Source organism: Helicoverpa armigera, chromosome 10 (assembly GCF_030705265.1).
Source record: "Helicoverpa armigera isolate CAAS_96S chromosome 10, ASM3070526v1, whole genome shotgun sequence".
Lineage (NCBI taxonomy): Eukaryota > Metazoa > Arthropoda > Insecta > Lepidoptera > Noctuidae > Helicoverpa > Helicoverpa armigera.
Window position 1 is genome coordinate 9,301,891 of NC_087129.1, and position 22,777 is coordinate 9,324,667.

The window sequence follows — 22,777 nt, forward strand, 5'->3', positions numbered from 1 at the left end:
TGAAAGTTTTGAATAAAGTTTGGTTTACATTCTCATTCCAATCTTGAGTTATTATTCCTAAAACCATCCAAGAGAAAATATTATTACTGACTTATAAATCTTTAAATGATCTTTATTTTAGCGTAATGCATCCTCTTTGAGAATAAAAAACCGAAAATAGGATATCCTTATAGCAATTTTCGTCGTACTTTTTTTATACAGACAGATTTATTCCTACCAAAACATCTACCACAGACGCAGGTCAAATCTCCTTCACGCAACCAGTACAACTCCGCCTTTACCATCCAACTGATATCCTGAAACAGCGCGTCAAACCGAACGAGGTCAAAAGCTCAATTCAGCCAGAAAATTCGATTATTGAGAATCGCATTAGAATTCACAGTGGTCCAACACTATAAATTCAAATGCGATTAAGTGTAGTCCTGCGTAATTATCGATGCGTTTCTGCTGTTCTGCATATACGAGCGCGTCACTATACATACAGGCAGTTAGTCTACGCGCATAGTAGTGACTAAACAGTCGGCCGACTGGTGGTACGACGGTTGGATTTAAAAGAATTAAAATCGTGAATTTCTATATATATATATGTCACCGTAAGATTACAAACATCGTTAGATTACAATCTAGCTCCAGAGATTGTAAACTGTCGAATTATTGTAAACCGTAACACCTGATTGCAATTTAACGCATTATTTTTCGCTATATTATAATCTATCGATGAGAAATTGTCAAATTGTCAACTGTCCGAAAGCTCTCTCTGATTGGTCAGTCTTTTTGAAAGATCGAGAGCGATGTAGAGCGGTCAAAACTCCCGGTGTCACAGCTCTTTGACGTGCAAAAATAAGTGACGGTTTAATTTTTTATAAAATCAAAAATTGTACTTAATTTTTAAGACTCAAATTACACACAATTAAAAATTGTATTAAAAATTGAAGTTAGTGACGAAAACGAATCGCTGCAAAACCGACTCCACGTAGTCTTGTCTGCCCTACCCCTAGAGTGCAATTCAAAACCGCGTAGGCGCGGAGGGGCGAGGCGGCCTGCGAGCTGAGGCGCAGGTAGTTTCAGCGCTCGCCGCCGCGGCTGAGGCTGGCCGGCGGAGCCGGCCAGCAAGCCGAAGCTGCAGTGGTGAGCGTGAAAACCATCTGCGACGATAAGCTCGCATGGGACCGCCGGAGCCCCGCAGCGCCGGAGCCGTGACAGAAGTTATGCTTGCTGCATGTTGCATGCTTACTTCCATGCAAGAGTTATTTTTATATAAATTTAATACTTGAAGAATTTTTGAAGAGCATTTATTTTATTTAACTGACACCTCTATTTCATTCCTAACTCTACGGGAACTCCATGGGAACAGAACGGCTGGTCGTGATTGGTCGATCTTACAAAAAGACTGACCAATCAGAGAGAGCTTTCGGACAGTTGACAATTTGACAATTTCTCATCGATAGATTATAATATAGCGAAAAATAATGCGTTAAATTGCAATCAGATGTTACGGTTCACAATAATTCGACAGTTTACAATCTCTCGAGATAGATTGTAATCTAACGATGTTTGTAATCTTACGGTAACATATACAACTTAAAACTAATACAGTGCATCAAAAAATTGCTCCTCATCGCTGTATATTTTTATTTTTTTCAATTAATGTTAATATTTTGTGAATAAAGAAAATCGTGTATTTCTTTTCTTCTTTCTTTGTCTCATTATCTCCCAAGCCTTTTCCCAATGTTGGGGTCAGCTTCAAAGTTATAAGTCGGTCTGATACCGGACAAATACTTGATCATTGTTACACTTGTGACGTGTGTGCTTCCAGTCGTCTTCATACTGATCTATGAGCCCAAGCCGAATATCGGCCGACTAAAAGTTTATAGTGTGAGCATACTCTTAGGCATTACAGAAATTGGATGATTTTCACGTTTCCTGTTAGATAAATGATGTTGGAAATGTTGTTTGGCCACACGATGTTTGAAAGCTGGAGGTAAAATTACCATAGCCTCTGTCAGATAGTGCCTTTGACTGGTGTTGCAAGTAATCAGAAATTCAAAACTCTGACAACGTATCACAGGGTTGTGGTAGTTTTACAGGGTGCCTTACAATAGAGGGATTCGTTTTTGATAAAAGGATTTGACTCTTAATTAAGCTAAAAACAAAATCAGATGGAAGATCAACCTTGTCGGAAAACTCCGGTTTATATTTTCTAAATCACAGTTTTATCTCAAAAATATACATTGTCAAAGACCAAGACACGTAGTTTTAAAACAAAGAAATAACAACAAGCAAACGTGTTTTTAAAACAAAAACAAACAACCGAAAACCGAAGCTACAAGCCCAAAAACATGTTACGAGAAATTTGAGAAAGCTAAATGATTAAATATCTAATATGATAAAGTATTAAAGTGAACGCGAGCGGGAGAGGCTAGGAAGAGGTTGGCTGTAAATTTTAAAATTAGCCTTCAGCGAAACTGGTTTATGTGAAATTGATGTAAACATGGTTATATTAGAAAGCGTCTCGGTACCCGGTGGTGTTCATAATTCCCTTGATTACCAGGAAATTGCGGAGTTTCTGGAATGAGGACTTTGTTAAATTATTATACTAAGTAAAAGAAGGCCATAACTTTGGTTTTGTATATTTCGACATATTTTTTTAAGGCTTTGACTCTCAAATAAGACATTACTGACGATTTTTCCAAAAGACTAGAGACTTAATGTAAGCCCGGTAACTGATAAGCATTGAACTGAAAATATATGATTTTCTTTCAACTATATTTGTCGTAACTTAGAGTCAAACATATGACCTATTACTTGACTACCTTCAAAGGTACAGATATCATTGACCTTTAGTAGACACCAAGTACCGTATAACATCTTATCGAGATTCATCCAAATGTAGTTGACATTTGAAACAATGAATGATTCATAGACTAATCCATCCAAAGCTGAGACAGTACGAAACCACCACGGCATTCAGTATATTTATATTCTTTATTTGTATATTCTTTAAATATTTGGTAGTTTATTTCAGGCAGCATCCCTGTTGGTCCCAGAGGTATGCTTCTAGAAGACGTATGGTCCTAAACTACAGTGTTGGATTAAGTTAGATGCTTTCTTGTTATGGTAGAAAGATTGTGGGTAGAATTCGTGTTTGTTATGGGCTTTATTTTCCTTGTTGGTTTAGTAATGAACTGAATTTAGTAGCTTTCGCGTACCTTTTTTTTGTAAGATATAAGTGATCACGTTTGAGGAGTCAATTTATTTTGCAGGTTTGATATATAAAATGGTAAAAAAACATCTAATTATCTAGCAGGATTGATTTTAATGGTAAAGAACAACTTCCATTCCCCCAATACCTATATTCATTTACACTAAACTTGAAGTAAATAAATACATAGGAATTAACCGCCAAAGAGGTTATCAATAAAAAGCCCAATTTTCTACCTACTTACATATGAAACAACGCCTTTATTAAATCAACAATTTCTATGCGAATCATGTGGGCAGGATTTCACGGAGTCTCAGACTTAGGGTCTTATTACACAGGTTCACGAAGGTCAATAGCTGACGATTTGATACACAGTATAGACACCTCGTTTGCATTTTGTCGCACATAAAAGTTTAATCAGAAGCACAATTTCCTAAAATAATTTTGCAAATTCCGCCACCGATAGAGGTTGTCCATGTATATGGCTTACAAGAAAAGAATATAAAACTCGAAATTTTAGAATAGATTACGTAACATTCTATAAAAACGTAGGGTATGACGTAACAAAAGTCTAAGTACCAGTACATCAAAAGAAATACGTTACGTCTTTATGTATACCGCAAGCTTTTCTTGGCGTACTTTTTAATTCCAAACTTTCCAAGTTTTTGTATCAATGCAAGTCCGAATAAATGACCTAATGTTTGTTCAAAGTAGACCTACTGCTATCAATCTCCTTACTATGATTTTACTTAACAAAGGCAATGGTTGAGAGGTTTAAGAATTTGCATAATCTCCACAACTAAGCTGAATATGTTTGTATTTGAAGTTTGTTCCTCAAAACAGTTTAACTAAGATGTAGCCCAAGTCCTTTATACATATAACAGCGGGTCTATTTAGACGGTCTTATTTAGAAGTGTCTCAGCTTGGAAGACTATTTTCTGACAGATATAAGAACATTTATAATTCTGTTACAATATCGTTCTTTTAGTAGAATATATCTTTAAATACTTATTTATTTCTTTCTTTAAGGCAAACTAACTAAACACACACACAGACTTTCATGGTAATCTCTCAGTTACATATACGATAGATACATAATATACGAATATACTTAGATTTGGACCTTTAATAAAAACTGCAATAAGACGTCTAAATAACGAATACGTAAAAAATTCCATCACGAAAACATTAGTTTCCTTTTTTCACCTATAGGTTTTCATCTATACTCGACCAACAAAACAACTAACGCCAAAAAATATTTTTAAGCAAACCCAACCCCATTGCAAGCCTGACATCAAAAATAAGCAAGCCCCTTACTATAATGACTCGCATTACTTTAAGCTACGTACACAAGCCTTAATACCCATTTACAGCAGACCATTCCGAAAAAGTCTTTGACCCTCCTTATACAGCACGTACTTATGTACCCGCAAATGAATTATACAAAAGAACCTTTTCAGTGAGAATTCCTTATTCATCTTGTCTTACATTACCGCCTAAGCTGCGTGTTGTAAGGTGTTCATGATCAATATTTATAATTTTAGAAGTTCAAAAATATTATTGTAACGGAGTTGTCTCATGGCTCGATAGATGGCGTTGTCGCATTTAAATGCGCGCTATGGTTTCGTTACCAGCAGATGTATAAGACACCAATTTTTTTTGTAATAAAAAAACCAGCTTAGAACAGATCACAGATGTGGTTTCATTTATATTCAACCCTTCTAGTGCATCTCAATTAGGTCAGCAGATCAACTAGTAGTTTAGCTAGAAAACATTGGTCCGTCGACCCTGGATATCAGACCCAGATTAGTCTGAAGTTTTTGTTAGATAGCGGTGTCAGCTTAGGCCCGCACCCCATAGTACTCGCAGTGGATTGCTGCGGCAAAGGTACTGGGATTCCCGCTCAGGCAGCAACAGTGCTGTGGGAATTTAGTTCAACGTGACGCTAAAGAGGGCGCCACTAGTACATCGAGTTCATCGAGGGACACTTCGACGTTTCGAGCTTCACGTCGACTCAGGCGCAGCGTGACGTCACAGAGGACGTTACGCGCAGTTCCATCAGTGGCCACTGAGGGCGCCACTAGTACGAGACTTAGTGCAGCCTACGGGTTTGTGTGAGTGAAGTGAAATCGTGAGTACAATTTAATCAATTCAATCAATTAAACATCAGCACAATTTAATTAATTAAACATCAGCAGTGACGATTAATAAAATTGCGCCGCAAATCGTGCCAAGCCATATTGAACTTTATGATAAAGAAGATTTTAACTTTAAGTTTTACTTTATATTGTTGTTAAAGTGTGCATGTTAAGTTAAGGACTTAGAATAATTTTATAAAAAACGAGGGAACGGGGAATCCATGCCCGATTTCCGTCAGAGTGTATTAGTTTTAAAACACTTGTAAAATTTTACGGTCATATTTGGACTTAGAAAAATATTTTAAGTTTACAAAATTTGCAGTACACATTTTTTTTTTTTGTTTATTTATTTGCCTGTGTGTTTTGTTTATAATTTGGTTGTTTATTTACACATACATAGAGTTCACTTAATATATTTTTAATTTTAATAGTACATATTCTAAATTTATTTACCTTATTATTTCGATATCAATTTACTTATTTACTTTATTAATTTGATATCAATTTACACTTTTTTTTTGCATTTGTTTATTTCATTAAATTTGCATTTGTTTGATAGTTAAGATGGAGGGCAAAATGAATATATTAAAAGACCTTCAGAATGTTATACAAAAGACTTGTACTAATTTCAAAAAGTGTCCAAAGGATAGACTTACTATAGAATACATACAAGCTAGACTTGAATTATTAGAAACCGATTGGTCTACATTTAAAAATACAAAATTACAACTCTATGGTCAATTTAAATTGGAAGACATAATTGAAAAAATTGATGATATATACGATACGACAGAAGATACTTACATAGCATGCAAATGTTTGATGAAATCTAAGCTTAATAAAATTGATGTTAAAGAATCGCAATCATCGCAATCGCAATCCAATAATAATTCATTGAAGTCATCTAGTTCCAATGCAAAGTTGCCAAAGATAACTATATCCCACCCAAAACAAAAATGTGAAAGACTGCCAAGTTCGATAATATGGGAATGCTTCGCCTATAAAAGAAGTGAGATCTGAATAAGTACCAAGTTCCATACACATACCTCAGTTAAAAATAGTTACTTTTTAATGATGTTACTTGGCAAGTTTTCATACACCTTGTTATAAACCTACTAAACGCAATGAATCAAATATTTAATTTTCTATTAAAACTTGCCAAGTAATCATCATTAAAAAGTAACTATTTTTAACTGAGGTATGTGTATGGAACTTGGTACTTATTCAGATCTCACTTCTTTTATAGGCGAAGCATTCCCATATTATCGAACTTGGCAGTCTTTCACATTTTTGTTTTGGGTGGGATTTCATTTATTTTTGTAAGGTTGTTTATTTTATTTTTTTCTTATGATGAAGTTAGTTAAAGAAATGTCTCTTTTATACTATCTTTCAGATTTTTTAATATGCACTATGTTTCTTACAAGGAAATGAACTAGATTAACTAAATGGACTAGATTTACCAACTGACTGACATGACATGTTATCATATATTATGTTCGTGGATCAAAGTTACACATTCGTTATTTTCGAAAGTGATTCACACTTGGCCGTTTTCAGATTTTTACTTTACTTTGACTAAATACAAACCTCTGTACCATTCGAAGATATATTTTATAAATATAGATAAATTTAGTTCGTTTTAGTTCCTTAGGTGTATAAATTTACACCGGGTATAAAACACCTTCATTATTTTGAAACCGACTCACGCTTGGCCATTTTCAGATTTTTCCCTTTACCTTGACATAAAGACCTACCTCCATGCCAAATTTCAAGTCAATACGACCATTGGAAGTGGTCTAGGTTTTTGATGAGTGAGTCAGTCAGTCAGTCAGTCAGTCAGTGAGTGTATAGTAAAAATAGCGATTTTCTGACGTCAATATCTCAAGACCTACAATAGGTATATTAATGAAATTTTGTATTTTAGATAAGTGAGGGAGTCTCAACAGATACTAGAAATTTGAAACGCGTAAATAAAATAGATTTTGAGTTACAGGGGGGTCGAATTTGGCCCGAAATGGTTCGTGTAATATAACCCACGGCCGGTGTGTCGCTTTTTTTGCTCGAACTTGGCGGACACACTGCCGTGTGTCTAGACCAACTTTCTCTGGAAAGTACAATGAATGGACAACTTTTCACGATTTGTTCATTTCTTTGGTACATAATAACACATCTTTGGATAATGTACAAAAACTGCATTATCTTAAAGGCCACCTTACTGGTGAAGCCGAGCAGTTGATTAGGCATACTCCGATAACAGATGCCAATTATAGCGAATGTTGGTCTCTTTTAGAGAAGCGCTATGCCAATAAAAAGTATTTAACCAATTGTATATTGAAAAGGTTGTTCGGCCAAAAACGCTTAAATATAGAATCAGCTTCTTCATTAAAGGAGTTATTAGATACCACAAATGATTGTTTAAATGCGTTAAAAAATTTGAATATTGACGTGAGTACGTGGGACGTTATCATTATTCATATAGTGACGTTTAAATTAGATACTGAAACTCGCAAACAGTGGGAGTTAAGTATTTCCAACGACTCCAGCAACGAGTTGCCCACCTTTGAACAGTTCAAGCTATTTATTGAAAGTCGGTTTCGCGCTTTAGAGTGTATAGAACCAAAGAAGGCTGTGACTCACCAGGGCAATAACAGTTCACACGCATTTCATAGTTCAAAGGCAATGCTAGTCACAAAGTCTTCCAATATACGCTGCGAATATTGCACAGAACCGCATAAGCTATGCTTCTGTAAACAATTTGCAAAACAACCTTTAGAGAATAGGCGCGAGTTTGTAGCAAAAAACAAAATTTGTTTTAATTGTTTAGGCGGAAACCATACAGTATATGACTGTAAGAAGCAGACCTGCTGCAGAGTTTGCAAAAAGCGCCACCACTCTTTGTTGCATCTGAACAGAGAACCAAACTCAGAAGCTGATGGCCAAAATGCTCCAACAAAGGCGGCTATCGATATCGCTAGTTCTTCGACCAGTGATAATATTGTGGCCTGCTTTTCTACAGGCAGAATTCCTAAAGTCAGACAAGTTTTATTAGCCACTGCGTTAGTAAAAGCTGAGTCCAGTATAGGCGAAGTACAAATAGTTCGAGCCTTGCTAGATCAGGGCTCTCAGGCTTGTTTCATAACTGAAGCTACTGTACAACTGCTTCGATTAAAGAAAATTCCGGTCCATGGCGTTGTGTCTGGTTTGGGAAATGACAGATCAACCATTTCTAAACATATGGTAAATCTAACCATTAAATCCACGGTAGATCACGAGTTTCAACTTACAGTAAAGGCATATGTTTTAAGCAAGATTACTTCGTATTTACCTGAGCGAAGTATTAATCCCAGTTCATTGGAATGGATTAATATCAAAGGTATGTCTCTCGCTGATCCGTATTGTAACACGCCCAATAGAATTGACGTTCTGTTAGGTGCGGACGCTTACTGCGATATTGTAAAGGAAGGCATAGTAAAGGGTCCTTCAGGTAGTTTGATAGTGCAGAACACCTCTTTAGGATGGGTCCTTTCTGGTGTAGTCAGTTTAGATAGTGATTATTCAGAACACCATTCTAAAAACATAAGCGTGCACTGTGCTCAGTTTAATGAAGAAAATCTATTGAAACAGTTTTGGGAAATAGAAGAAATGATTAGTACAAAGAAAATCCTTACTCCAGAAGAACAGAAATGTGAAGATTTATATATTAAAACTACAAAGAGAGATGATACAGGAAGATACATTGTACGATTACCATTTCGAGACCAAGATCCAGCATGTAAGGGCGGAAATTCACGGGACATCGCTGAAATAAGATTTAAATCCTTGGAGAAGAGACTGAATAAGAACACAGAATTAAAAGAACAATATACACAAGTAATAAATGAATATTTACAGTTAGGACACATGAGAGCTGTAAAAGAAGGAGATAGTAATAAAAACAACGCGGTGTATTTACCCCATCACGCAGTAATTAGGGAGGATAAAACCACGACAAAGGTTCGTGTTGTTTTCAACGCCTCTGAGAAAAACAAAAACGGAATTTCACTCAACGATACTCTTATGGTGGGACCAACCTTGCAAGCTGATTTGAGACATACTGTGATGAAATGGCGAGTACACAGGATTGGTATTGTAGCGGACATAATCAAAATGTATCGCCAGGTCAGAATAGCGGACGAAGACGCCATTTTTCAGAGAATACTCTGGCGCGACAGTCCTGAAAAACCTATTAGAGATTATGAGCTGATTACAGTAACTTTTGGTACTGCTTCGGCGCCATACCAAGCAGTCAGATCACTACACCAGGTTGCCTACGACGAAGGAGACAAATATCCTCTTGCAACTGAAAGAGTATTACATTGTTTTTATATGGATGATTTAATGGTAGGATGTAACAGCCTCGAAGAGGGTGTAGAAGTATGTAAACAGTTAAATGAATTGTTAGGAAAAGGTGGATTTCGATTACAAAAATGGAATAGCAACGATCAAGAATTATTAGATAAAATAAGTTCAATAAATATAAATAAAGTAGTACACGAAATAGGTCAAACAAACATAGAAACTGAGGAAAATAAGGGTAGAAAGGAAAGGTTAGAAAGTAAATTAGAAAGTAAGGATATAGAAATTAAGTTAGATAGTACTATAAAAATTTTAGGTCTTACCTGGAACCGCCGTGAAGATTGTTTTCAATACTCGGTAACCCTTTCTCCGCTGTCAAGTTCACCTGTAACAAAAAGATCTATCATATCAGACATAGCTCGTTTATTCGACCCACTAGGATGGTTAGCTCCTAGTGTGGTATTGGCAAAGATATTTATACAGGAACTATGGCTCACCGGTGTGAATTGGGATGAGCAATTGAATGATAGCTTAGTAACCAAGTGGCGTACTTACCGCGAAGAGTTGTCACTACTCAAAAGGGTTCAGGTACCTCGTTGGATCCGTACAACTGGGGATGATAATATCGAGATACACGGCTTTAGTGACGCCTCGAAAGCAGCATACGCAGCCGTAGTTTACCTGAGAACTATTAATTTAGCGGGAGAAATTCACGTCTCATTGTTGGTGGCTAAAACAAGAGTAGCGCCCATCAAGCAGGTCAGCATTCCTAGATTGGAGCTTTGTGGCGCAGTACTTTTGTCAAAACTTCTGACAGAAGCAACAGAGGTTTTAAATATTTCAAAGGACAAGGTCTTTGCATGGACGGACTCTACAGTAGTGCTATCGTGGCTAAGCAGTCACCCTAGCAGATGGAAGACGTTTGTTGCGAACAGGACCTCGGAGATATTGGGCAATATTAGTTCAACTCAATGGTTTCATGTGTCAACCAAAGAGAATCCAGCCGACTGCGCTTCCAGGGGGCTAAACCCCAGTTCGTTAGTAGAAAGCAAATTATGGTTTTCTGGTCCGCCATTCCTGAAAAACAATTTAGTTGAATACAAAAGGCCAAAGGAATTAAAAACGGAGTTAGAACAAATAAAAGTACATACCGCTGTAGTTACTGATAAGTTAGATTTAGATAAATATTCTAGTTTAAGTAAATTAGTTAGAGTAGTCGCCTATTGCAGAAGATTTTTAAAAAAGGACAAGCACGGTACAAAGTATTTAACAGTTCACGAAATAGAAGCAGCATTACAAACTTGTATAAAAAAAGTTCAAATAGAAACATTCTCAACTGAGTATACACAATTAAAAGAGAAAGGTTATTTAACGATAAAATCAAGTAAATTAAAATCACTTTGCCCTTTTCTTGATAAAATGGGTATCATTAGAATTCGAGGACGAGTCGAAAAGTCAGAGCTAGCGGAGCAAGTAAAACACCCCATAGTTCTACCACATTCTCATCATCTGACTCATCTTATAGTTGCAGATGCTCACGAAAAGACTCTGCATGGTGGTCCTCAATTAATGGCAAACTTTTTAAGGTCCGCTTATTGGATAATAGGTGCTAGATCTCTGATTCAACAATACGTGCGTAAATGCGTTACTTGTGCAAAACAGAGGGCTAACGTTAAAAATCAACTAATGGGAGATCTACCGTCGGTTCGTTGTATTCCAGCCAGACCATTCTTGCATAGTGGCGTGGACTATGCGGGGCCCATTAGCATCAGAACAAGTAAGGGGCGTGGGCATCGGGCCTATAAGGGCTACATTTCCCTATTTGTTTGCATGACCACGCGAGCTATTCACTTAGAGGTAGTCAGTGACATGACCACGCAGGCATTTTTGGCGGCATTTAGACGATTTGTGTCTCGTAGAGGTCACTGTGCTAAATTATGGAGCGATAACGGCACCAATTTTGTAGGTGCTTCTAGAGAGTTACAGCAGTTAGCTTCAATTCAGCCAGCAATAGCAGAACATTTGGAAGCAAATAATACAGAGTGGCATTTTATCCCGCCTCATGCTCCCAATTTCGGTGGTCTTTGGGAAGCGGGTGTAAAATCTACAAAGTTCCACCTTAAAAGGGTTATCGGTGAGTCCACTCTCACATACGAGGAAATGTCTACGTTCCTCAACCAAGTTGAAGCTTGCCTCAACTCACGGCCAATAAGCGTACTCAACTTTAGCGACCCTGGTGAACCACTACCTTTAACTCCCGGTCATTTTCTTATAGGAGAACCACTAATTAACGTTCCAGATAAAAATTATGAAAGTTCAAACGTAAATTATTTAACGCGTTGGCAATACGTTCAAAGGATGTTGCAATCGTTTTGGAGAAGATGGTCACATGAGTATTTATCGAATCTCATGAATAGATACAAGTGGTCGTTACAGGTTCCGGAACCTAAGTTGGGAGACATTGTTTTAATTAAAGAGGACGATTTACCTCCAAGCCGTTGGTTACTGGGCAGAGTAGTACAGAAACACCCTGGTAATAATAACCTCACCCGCGTAGTCACGTTACGTACAAATACAACAACCATAAAAAGGCCAACCAACAAGCTATGTATTTTACCGATAGTAGACTAATTAATTAAATTTAATAAGTAGTCATGCTGTTAATTTTAAGATATATACACAGTTTTTTTATATACACATGCATGAATTTGCTGTTAATTTTAAGCTATATACACTGTTTTCTTTTTTTGTATACACATGCATGAACTTGCTGTTAATTTTAAGCTATATACACTGTTTTCTTTTTTATATACACATGGATGAACTGTTTAAGATTATACACATTGTTTTTTTTTACTTTACATTGTTAGCACTTAGTTATTAAGATAAAATTTTCCGTATTGTTTTTTTTTATGAATTTAAGTTTCAACCTTTACATGTGATTTAGATCAAATAAAATCAAAGAACTTGTTTAATGAAATTATGTTACTCTTAAGCTTAGATATAAGTTGTTAGCAATAAGTTCAAATTGTAAAGGACATTCCGGCACTAAATGTCCTTGGTGGGCGGTATGTTCATGATCAATATTTATAATTTTAGAAGTTCAAAAATATTATTGTAACGGAGTTGTCTCATGGCTCGATAGATGGCGTTGTCGCATTTAAATGCGCGCTATGGTTTCGTTACCAGCAGATGCATAAGACACCAATTTTTTTTGTAATAAAAAAACCAGCTTAGAACAGATCACAGATGTGGTTTCATTTATATTCAACCCTTCTAGTGCATCTCAATTAGGTCAGCAGATCAACTAGTAGTTTAGCTAGAAAACATAAGGATATTAGACGCCGCTAAAATGAGGTGTATCTGTACCCTAATTTAGGTTTTCTTTCAAGTAAATTGTGATTTTAATTTTCATTTAGAAACACACGTCTCAGTTTAGGTTAAACACACATTATTTGATAGGTATATCGTGAGAAGACATATGAATGAGATTAAAAGTTAACTAAACTATATTACTCATTGTAGCTGACAGCATATAAATCCATTCTCACAAATATGAAAATAGGAAAAAAAATACACAATAAACAGAATCGCGTAAAAAAAATCACTCAGCTTCAACATATCATAAAAACTCATTTCAAAGGGATTTCGAGACCCAAAATTGTGTCCGTAAAACCGAGAAGGATGTTAATCCTCCCATATCACACTATAAGGCGTAGTGGACATCCGCGAAAACAATTCAGGAGCCGTAAATGGCCCTAGTCTACAATGTGGGGTCATTCGTCTCGGCTCGTAACTCCGTCAGTCTCACGACATGCTCCCTAGGAAAACTTCACAGTTCTACAACGAAAGCCTTTTCACTACTTAAAATATTGCAAAAATATTTTTCGCAGTAATGTCGGAATTTCTCTATATTGTGCACTCAGCAAGTTCGGTCTGAATGAGCGAAATATATACCCGCACTTGTTTATTTGACGTTGATTTTAAAATTTCTTGGCTACGAACACTCTGACTGAGTCACGTTCTAAAATGTACGTGGAAAATAATATGCAGAAATATGAATTACTTACGGGAGAAGCACCGCAAAAATATTCGTAAAATCTGAGAATATTCGATGCAAGCAAAAAGCAGAAAAGTTTTCTGTTCACATACCTACCATATTTAATTCATGGCCCTGAACAAAAGCAACAGACATCATTTCGATACTTTACGGAAGTAAATGATAGATTTGAGCATTACCTGCATTTGCATTGCATAACTGTCAAAAATAAGGCTCTCAATGTTACACAGAGTCTGTAACTTTTTTTTTCTTTAAAACTGTTAAAACAGCTTCCTTTACAATCTTAAAATAGCTAAGTAACGAACCTATACGAATAAATTAAATTCAGTGAACAGCAATGGAAATACAAATAGAAAGTGCCCGACCTCACCTGCGGAATGAAAGGTGAAGAATTCTCATTATCAAGCCTCGCTCGGAGAAATGTGAACAATTGTTGTAATGGAGAACGCGTGTCAAATACCTCTAGCGTTGTTTAAGAACCAAATGTGGGGTTAACGTGTTTTAAATAAGGATTGTTTACGTGTATATTATTTTTGGACGGGCCTTTAAAATGTTTTTGTACTTTGTCACAGAGTTCTAGGAAGGTATCTGGTCGGGTTTAATTAATCACCTAATTTTAATAAGTTTTTTTAAGGAATTGCGACAATAATGTGATGTTTTCGCAATGGATTGAGTATCTTTAATATTATCTTTCTTGACATTGTTAATAAGTTTGAGAATTTTGACACTTTAGTAAGCAAAAATGCAATCAGTCAACCCTTCGTTTAGATTAACTGAAACTTATAACAATGGTTAACGCTAACCACGTGCGCCAACCACAAAATGTAGGTTTCAACACCTATGTTCAAGGACTGTTAACAGGTCACTTCAAACGCCCTCGAAAGTATTATTTCGCATTGTGTACTCGTCTAGTTTACCCAACGTCGACCCTCGTTAATGTTTGTCACTTTTTAATTAGAAATCTAGAGGTGAGGAACAATAGGTGTTCGTAACTTCGACGGTTCATTGTTTAATCAAGATGTTTCTCTGAATAATATTGCCGTTCTCTTAGAAGTCTGAAGTTTGGGAGATAGGTATTTTTGGGACCTGAAGGTGAATTTTGGCTAGATTGATGTAGTAGCTAAGTTGGTTATTGTCGGTGCGTTTTGAGTTTATTTGAATGTTTGTGAAGGGGTCTTCTAATCTTAGTGTTTATGAAGTTTGTTTGGATTTGAGATACGCTACTGTCTCGACAAAAGAGATATTTATTTTTGGAATAAACTTTGCTACACAATTTGCAGTTGAAAGAACATTAACGATGACATTTTCTTTGTCTTTTATGATAACAATATTCATGAAATTCCTTAACTTTAAGACTAACGACCGACCCAGTATGGATTAGGACCGCAGTCCTCACTTTCAAGCTAATATTTTACTGCTCAGTATGCTTCAAGGCTTCTATTTTTAATTTTATATTCCAAGACTTCGTTGGGTGTTACTTTGACTTCGTTTTAATTTTAATATCTTCAAGGAAAACTAACTTGCATAAAGTTTTTATGTCATAACTTTACGCTCGTTTTGCGCGACGGTGTAAGTGGATTATGTGAAATATTCCAGTTATAAAAGGCGGTGGGGACAGTTTAGTTTAACGTCTTGAGCCGACTGAACTTTCTTCTACTTCTTCAGTTAAAATAATAAACTCTAGTCTAGTAAAAAATATGCACGTATTCAGTGATCTCGTTATACTATAACTTCGAATATATCATGTACACGTTTATGTATAACGACTATGTTAAATTGTAATTATCTAATAATTTAGATAAGCAGATAATTATGCATTTCGTGCTATTAGATTGTTAACCCAATTTATTATCTCCTAGTAACTATTTAATTGCATCAGTTATACCATAATAAAGTAGATTTCAGTAAACGTACAAAAAAAATACACAGTACAAAATTTACTTATAAAGATTTTCTTGAAAAAGACAACATAATTCCACACGAAATCAAATAACTTCCCTTCAATTTCTTTACAAAAAAGCATAAACCATATTCGGGAATAACAAATCGTGATTGACGCATGATTGGCAGTCGATCGGTGGAAGCTGAACACAAAATAATAAAAATATAAGAAGAGACGAACTATGTATCAATCCGAATGATTGAGTCCTTTACGAACATCGGAGGGGATTGGATGCCAAGATGGATTGTAAAAGATTGACGAATAAAACTCCCTTGGGAGACAATCGACTTTTTTTCTTAAAGGATATTAAATGTTGAAGTACAGAAATAGATAGCTTTGTGTAAGAAGTTGAGTACTGTAGTCGATATTCTGAACAATAAAAGCATCTGTTGTAGCTTTCAGTGATCACTATCCATCGATATTTCTTAAATCGGCTCTTGCTAATAGAAAACCTATGAATAGATATATAATAGATTTGCTATATCAAAAGGGAGATTTAAAATTTAGTCTTCTTTTATGTTCTTCAAAACTTATATGTATTTATTAACAGCTTTCGCCAACTACATCATCCACGTGTGAACATGTGGAACTCAAAGTGAGCTATCGAACACTCAAAGAATTTTTCAAATCAGTTCAGTATTTCCTGAGATTAATACGTTCAAAGCAACCCACTTTTCAGCCGGTTACTATTAGCATAGTTAGACGTAGTTACCTTCTATTGAAAACTTGCATAATTCCCTATCTTAAAATAATAACTACTGTATATTTTTCAACTAGTTTCAAGACTTTCCCTGCCTCAGAAATAGACACTTATACCAATTGGTAGCGACGTCGACTGAAAAAGTTTTTCTACTGAATCACGTCCTCGATTCGCGGATGAGGTACTCGTTATAGTCTCTTTATTTCTTTATGAAAAGAATTGTTCTTAGAAATGTACTTAAAAATAATATACTTGTATATAGCAGAATGTATTTTCAAGGCTTATTTATTGTAGTTATTGAGTGTATAGATACTTTAAGATATTGATTCGATTTAGTATAACGCAAACAACGATGTATGAAGGAAACTTTTCTTTCTCTTATGCCTCATTTAAAAACCATCGGACCATACTGTTTACTATATTGGAAAATTTCTTAATACCCTTCATATCATTTCGTATTTTTGCTTACATCTTTATAAAACGCAGTTAATTTAAATGCGCTGTTTTCCATTTCAATCTGGAACGGCTATTAATTTAATAAAATTATGCATTTTCTATTTCACAAAAGCCATTCACAGACGGCAGCGTTTTTATCGGAACAAAGCATCGTATCTTCATCGCCTTCCTTGACATGCTCCCATTATTCCTATTGAGTTATAGTGAACTAGAATTGGATTCCAATTCACAGCACCGGTTTTCAGGATTCTAGTAGTATCGAGCAAACACCCTTGGGTATATCGATGTAATCGATTTTGGCCAGATTTGTTTGTTCACTTCAATCGATTACGTGACGATTGTAGGCAACGCGATTGCTTTGAACTCTTTGGGGCTCTTCGAGGTTATAGACTATAAGTGTCTGTTTCTACAGTGGCTATTTGAATTTATTTTGAACGTTTTGATGATCGGGGTGTTTAGGCAATCGTTTGAACATTCAATATTGAATTTTATAGGCAGATGTTTCGTAATAAAACTCATTCTCTTTCAATTGTTTTTATCCTTCTTGTAATTTATTCAATTTTCCGTGTTAACGGTTGTTACTATGGAGCATCTAACGTAATCTAACCTTCTGTCGTACCTAGATTTTACCTATATTATGTCTCATGAACATACTAAGTCACGTTCCTATGAAACCTTGGCAAAGTTTCACTACCCCAAGTTAGGTAACACGAAATACCGAGAGGTATAACTTAAGGTTATTAAAAAGATCCAGTAAATATATTTTTATGAAGTCTGGGCGCAAATTTTGAATCGCGTCCAAGGCACTTCCCGAGTCAGCGATGCATTCGCCAGCTGATAGCGCAAACAACTCTGATTATGCAAATTATCCCGCATGAAATGTACCAGATATTTCTGGCAAACTAACCAAGCAATATGTATCTGAAACATGGACTGCATTTTTATTGGAACTCCAGTTTTACGGCTGGAAATATTGGACCGATTGTATTTGCCTTGATGCAGTTCTGGTGAGTGTACAATTTAGTATATGATCGCCATATAAAATCAGCCATGACTAGTAAATGTAAAACCATAACTTGAAAGCAGCTTCAACTATGAAAGATAATTTATACCTCTAGATAGCTGAAACGATTAGGTTAATCAAAGGCCTCAATGTCTACCGTCTAATGTTTTATGGGCAACAATTGGTTATAATGTCCCCACTGAGGATTCTAGCTTATTCGGTCAGGTAAGTTACATCTTCAAGGCTAAATAAGATTGTTTAAGACATGTCCTAGAACTTACTATCCTATATTTTGGTATCTAAATGGAATTGCAAATCGAATGCCACAATAACCAAGTTACTTGGTTCCCCAGTTGGAACTAAATAACCGCGACTATCTATTTGCGCTGATCGTACCTCACAAGGTTGCCTAGACCTTCAGATTCAAGAACAAGATAGTTTGAAACTATTACCAGATAGGGACATACATTTGAATATTTATAGATATAATTTATAACGTCAAAACAGCCATGCCTTTTCATCCAGAAAAATACCATTTTCAATTCAACACATGTTTTTCGCGTGTATCCACGCTATTTTTACACAATGCACCTACAGAAATGTACTCATCTATTCATCTTTGGGATTTCGAAAAGAAAGGTTACCCTTTCCCTTTACCCTTAAGGGGTAGTCATGCATCAATTCGTTTGTCCCTTCACCAGGTGGGTCGGAATATATTTCTTCATCCATCATGTTTAGGACTGCCATCTGTCTATGTATTTGGGCTATTGGGACCTTAGGTGGCCCATTTTAGAGTGTGAGAATTATTTGGGGAAAAGGTATAGGTGCAAAAGGGTTTTTATGTGCGAATATGTTGCTGTGACAAAAGATGATGAAAATGTTAATATTTTTGTGAGATTCGTCTTTGTCATATTGTATTGTTTCTAAGATGACAAAAGCCATAATCAATTGTTGAAAGAAAACTTTTGAAATAAGAATAAAGTACATAATATCCGTAACATAAAGTATAGAATAAGTTTTTTTCTTCGTTTATGGAAGTTAACTAAATAACATAGAACGATATGAAGTATAATGAAAATCCACATTTTATGGAAGCAAAGTGATATAAACGGCAGCATCTGCCCAAAGTTAATGTTTTGGAAATATTCATAACGTCATAAATATTGTTTCAAACTCCGAAAATGTTTTTAACGTTTAGGACGTAAAATGTTTTGACAAAAAAGCTAAAAATACCTACATGCGTGATTTATTTGATAACTGTTGATATGCTAAGCCATTTGGTGTACAGGATATTGAAAAAAATACACTTTTGTGAATATTTTTTGATTCTGATCTACTATAGTTTTCAAGAAAATCGATTAAACAATACTATGACAATAGTTTGCCACGGGGTTAACCGAACGTGTGCGAAAGGTGTCCCGATAATAATATCACACTTCACACTATTTATCACATTTATTGCCTTATTAAACTGGATTTCTGTTTGTTTCAGGTGTACAGATAGCATATTTTGCAATAATAGGAACACAGATGTTTATGATAGTCCTCAGCATATTCCTCTTCTATGGAATTTATAAAGTGAGTATACTTAATACTTAGTCCTACATATTATCATGATAAGTTTCATGGTCGTCGAAATTCAAAGGGTCATAATATCTCCAATGTATAAAGATGCTAATTTCATATGACCCTCAATTTACATAACCGTGAATCTCTAAGTTTTGTTACCCTTCCCAACAATAACTTGTATAAATAAAAGCCCTTGATATACATTTGGACCCGAAACAATCCGGGGTTCCTTAACAAAATAAGTGTAATCAAAACCATTTCTATTTCGACCTTAGCGACATTCTATTACATTATTTTATGCGTCCGCCTAAAATAACAGTTTGAAGACGCTAGCTCTCGTAAAACGGGAAATAAATGTATTTTTGTACCAAGCAATATTGCTCCGTGGGTTTTTATAAGATTGTTAGCACGAATTATGGAGGATAGCATTTTGTTTTGTTATTGCTAATTTTAATGGAAAGGGTTGTCGTTCTGGGTTGTGCTTTTATCTAACTAACAATAGACATTGAAGTTATTTGCAAATTTTCTAATATACCTAATATATTTCAACATCCTTATGATATGTACAGATATTAAAAACCCAACAATAATTGTATAGGGCCTAGATACTGTCCTAGAAGCCGGTGCAACTATTGTTGCTTTTTTCAAATGCTTATTATTTTGTGTTCATTTGGTGTTACCTACCAGTTTGAAGCCTTTTCCATACATTAAACAATAAGGGTCGTAGAAGTGGTTACACATTTCTAAGCAGCATTATAGTAAACTATTAATAGAAATATTCTACGTAACCCTTCGTATCATACACGTGTGATATTATTTATTAATAAATCGGTATATTTGCAGGAAAACGTGGCATTTCTAGTGCCGTGGGTGGTCGGCTGCATGACTTTCATGGCGTTAGAAGCCATGGCCATGGTTTATTCCAATATTCTTAGAGATCATGTTAACAAGGTAAGCGTTTTATATTATTTACAATAATATTATTTTATTTGATGTGTTTTGAAAGTGCCAGCTCTCACGACTACGGCGGTGACCAAAACTAAGCCCATCTTTCTTTTTCAAGACAGTGCACTCACTTCTTCTATTTTTTTTTGCATTTCAATGCATACCTAGGTACTATATTTTTAAACGACTGATTTATTAATGAACAGACTGACCTCTTCTCAAGTAGGTACAGAACAGGTATAATGGCGATAATCCACCAAAATGTTTAGAAATATTCACACGCAATATTACCTACTGTTTGTTAGAGCGAGTAGACCAGAAGAAACATTATTTTGTTTACACACTGCTGAAAACTAAGCCTAAGATGCGTAGTATACCTATTTATTTAAATCATGTTACCTCCAATGTTAATGTACCGAGAACATGTTGAATATCAACATGTGTTAGGGCTGTTAATTACTGGGGTTCATTCAAAGGTCAAGGTTATCTCATATCAAAGAGTATTCATATGAGTGTAAATGGGTGGATTCTCACTGATATTTTATGATAATTTTAAAGGAATGTAGCAATTGAAAAGATGGTTGAATATTGTATAAATTTCTGTAACTTTAATTTATAAGCTTTCCACCACAGTCAATAAATACTAATATAATACACACATCTTCAAGGAACTATCAACCCACGCATAAGTACTTCACCATTTACAAACTCATATTGCACATCTTTTTTTTTATCGACGTAAAATCATCAATGACCCTCCCGCTGTGGGTTAGCAGCGGTGAGGGAGTGTCAGACTCTTACTGACTAAAATCGTCGTGTTCCGTCATAGGCCTTTTATGTACCAGGGCCGCGGTATCTCTTTCGAACAACCCGCAGCCCCGGCAGGCCTTGGCCCTGCTGGGCCCCGCTGGGGTTGCTGACGTCTCTTTGAGGAGCGCGTGGAACAACGCGCGCCGTCGACACGGGTCTGTCGTCTAGGAAGACAGAGGGACGATGAGCCACCCGAACTCACCGCCCACAGACCCACGCCTACGGTGGCCGGGAGTCATCTCGCGACACCCGGCGCCCATGGTGTCTACCTGGTCCAGCGCGGCGGCCGGGATGAGAGGTGCGGACTCTCTGGCGTTCCGCCTCCTCCTTCTCGAGCATGACCGCTTCGCAGAAGGAGGCGACGGCATCCCATTCCCTCGCCCCGGACCATGGCCTGAACCAGGGCCGGACGCGAGGTCGCCGCCGCCCAAAGCCTCGACGAGGACCCGGCGGTGCCCTTCCATGCGGGGCACACCTGGACTGTGTGGTCCACCGTGTCCTCGGGGCTGTCCGCACAATGGTGACACCCGGGCGCCTCCTCACGACCGATGCGGTGCAGGTACCTCCCGAAACAACCGTGTCCGGTGAGGACCTGCGTCATGCGGTACGTGAGGGCGCCGTGACTCCTCCCGAGCCACTCCTCAAAGAGGGGACTTACCGCCACGATGGTGGCGTGCCCTGCACTGGGTTGCGATAGTCGCTCCCTCCAGGCCACCATGAGATCGCGCCGGAGCTCCGCCCGCTGCGCGACAACTTGCCGCGGCAACGGGGTTTCTCCCCGGCGCTGAGCCTCCTCGCGCCAGTCGTACAGGCGCAAGAAGACCCTTGCCTCCAGATCCCACGGTGGCAGTCCAGCGAGTAGGCCAGCTGCTTCGCGGGAGATCGTGCGGTACCCCCGGATTAGCCTAATGGCTATCACCCTTTGGGGCACGTTCAGGTAGTGCACAGCCCGCGGCCGTGCCGAACGTGCCCATACCGGGGCCCCGTAAAGGGCCATGGACCGCATGACCCCCGCGTAGAGTTTACGGCAGGGGGCGTTTGGGCCTCCCAGGTTGGGCAGGAGCCGCTTGAATGCAGCACCTGCCTTCTCCAGTTTGGGGCCCAAACGTCGGAAGTGCTCGACGAAGCTCCACCGGCCGTCGAGGACGAGTCCCAGGTACTTCATCGCCCTCTCGACGCCGATGGTAGCCCCCCCCACCATGACTTGGGAGCCTGAAGGTGGCGCAGTGGTCGATCAACATCGCCGTGGTCACTGAGCCGCTAAGGTCCTTAACCCAGTCATCCCTGGGAAGGACAAAGTACGGCTCAGCGACCACGGCGATGTTGATCGACCACTGCGCCATGCTTTGGAGCAACAGATCCTGGGCACGGGCGCAGTGGTTGATGTTCGCCTGGAGGAAGCGTAGTGGAGCCAGGCTAGCACTCCATCACGTCTTCCTCCTCTTGAGGCCCAAGGACGGGCGCTGCGGCAGCAGCAGTGGCGACGGCGACAGCGGCGGCAGCGTTGGGGGCGGCGGCGGCCGCAGGAGCTGCGGTGGTGGCCACTGCGGAGGTGACGGCGGTGGCAACGACGGACGGCCGACCCTTGCCCTTACTCGGCTTGGCGGGTGGGGCACA

General features: G+C 37.7%; 1 protein-coding gene across 1 annotated transcript in view; it reads left to right on the forward strand.

Annotated features, from left to right (window-relative positions):
* Positions 1-22,777, forward strand: part of LOC110377413 (uncharacterized) — a 67,663-nt gene that overhangs the window by 30,465 nt on the left and 14,421 nt on the right. The window contains exons 4-5 of the mRNA XM_021336303.3: positions 19,329-19,414; positions 20,249-20,356. Coding sequence (XP_021191978.3) covers positions 19,329-19,414; positions 20,249-20,356 — 194 coding nt within the window. The remainder of the gene's footprint in view (positions 1-19,328; positions 19,415-20,248; positions 20,357-22,777) is intronic.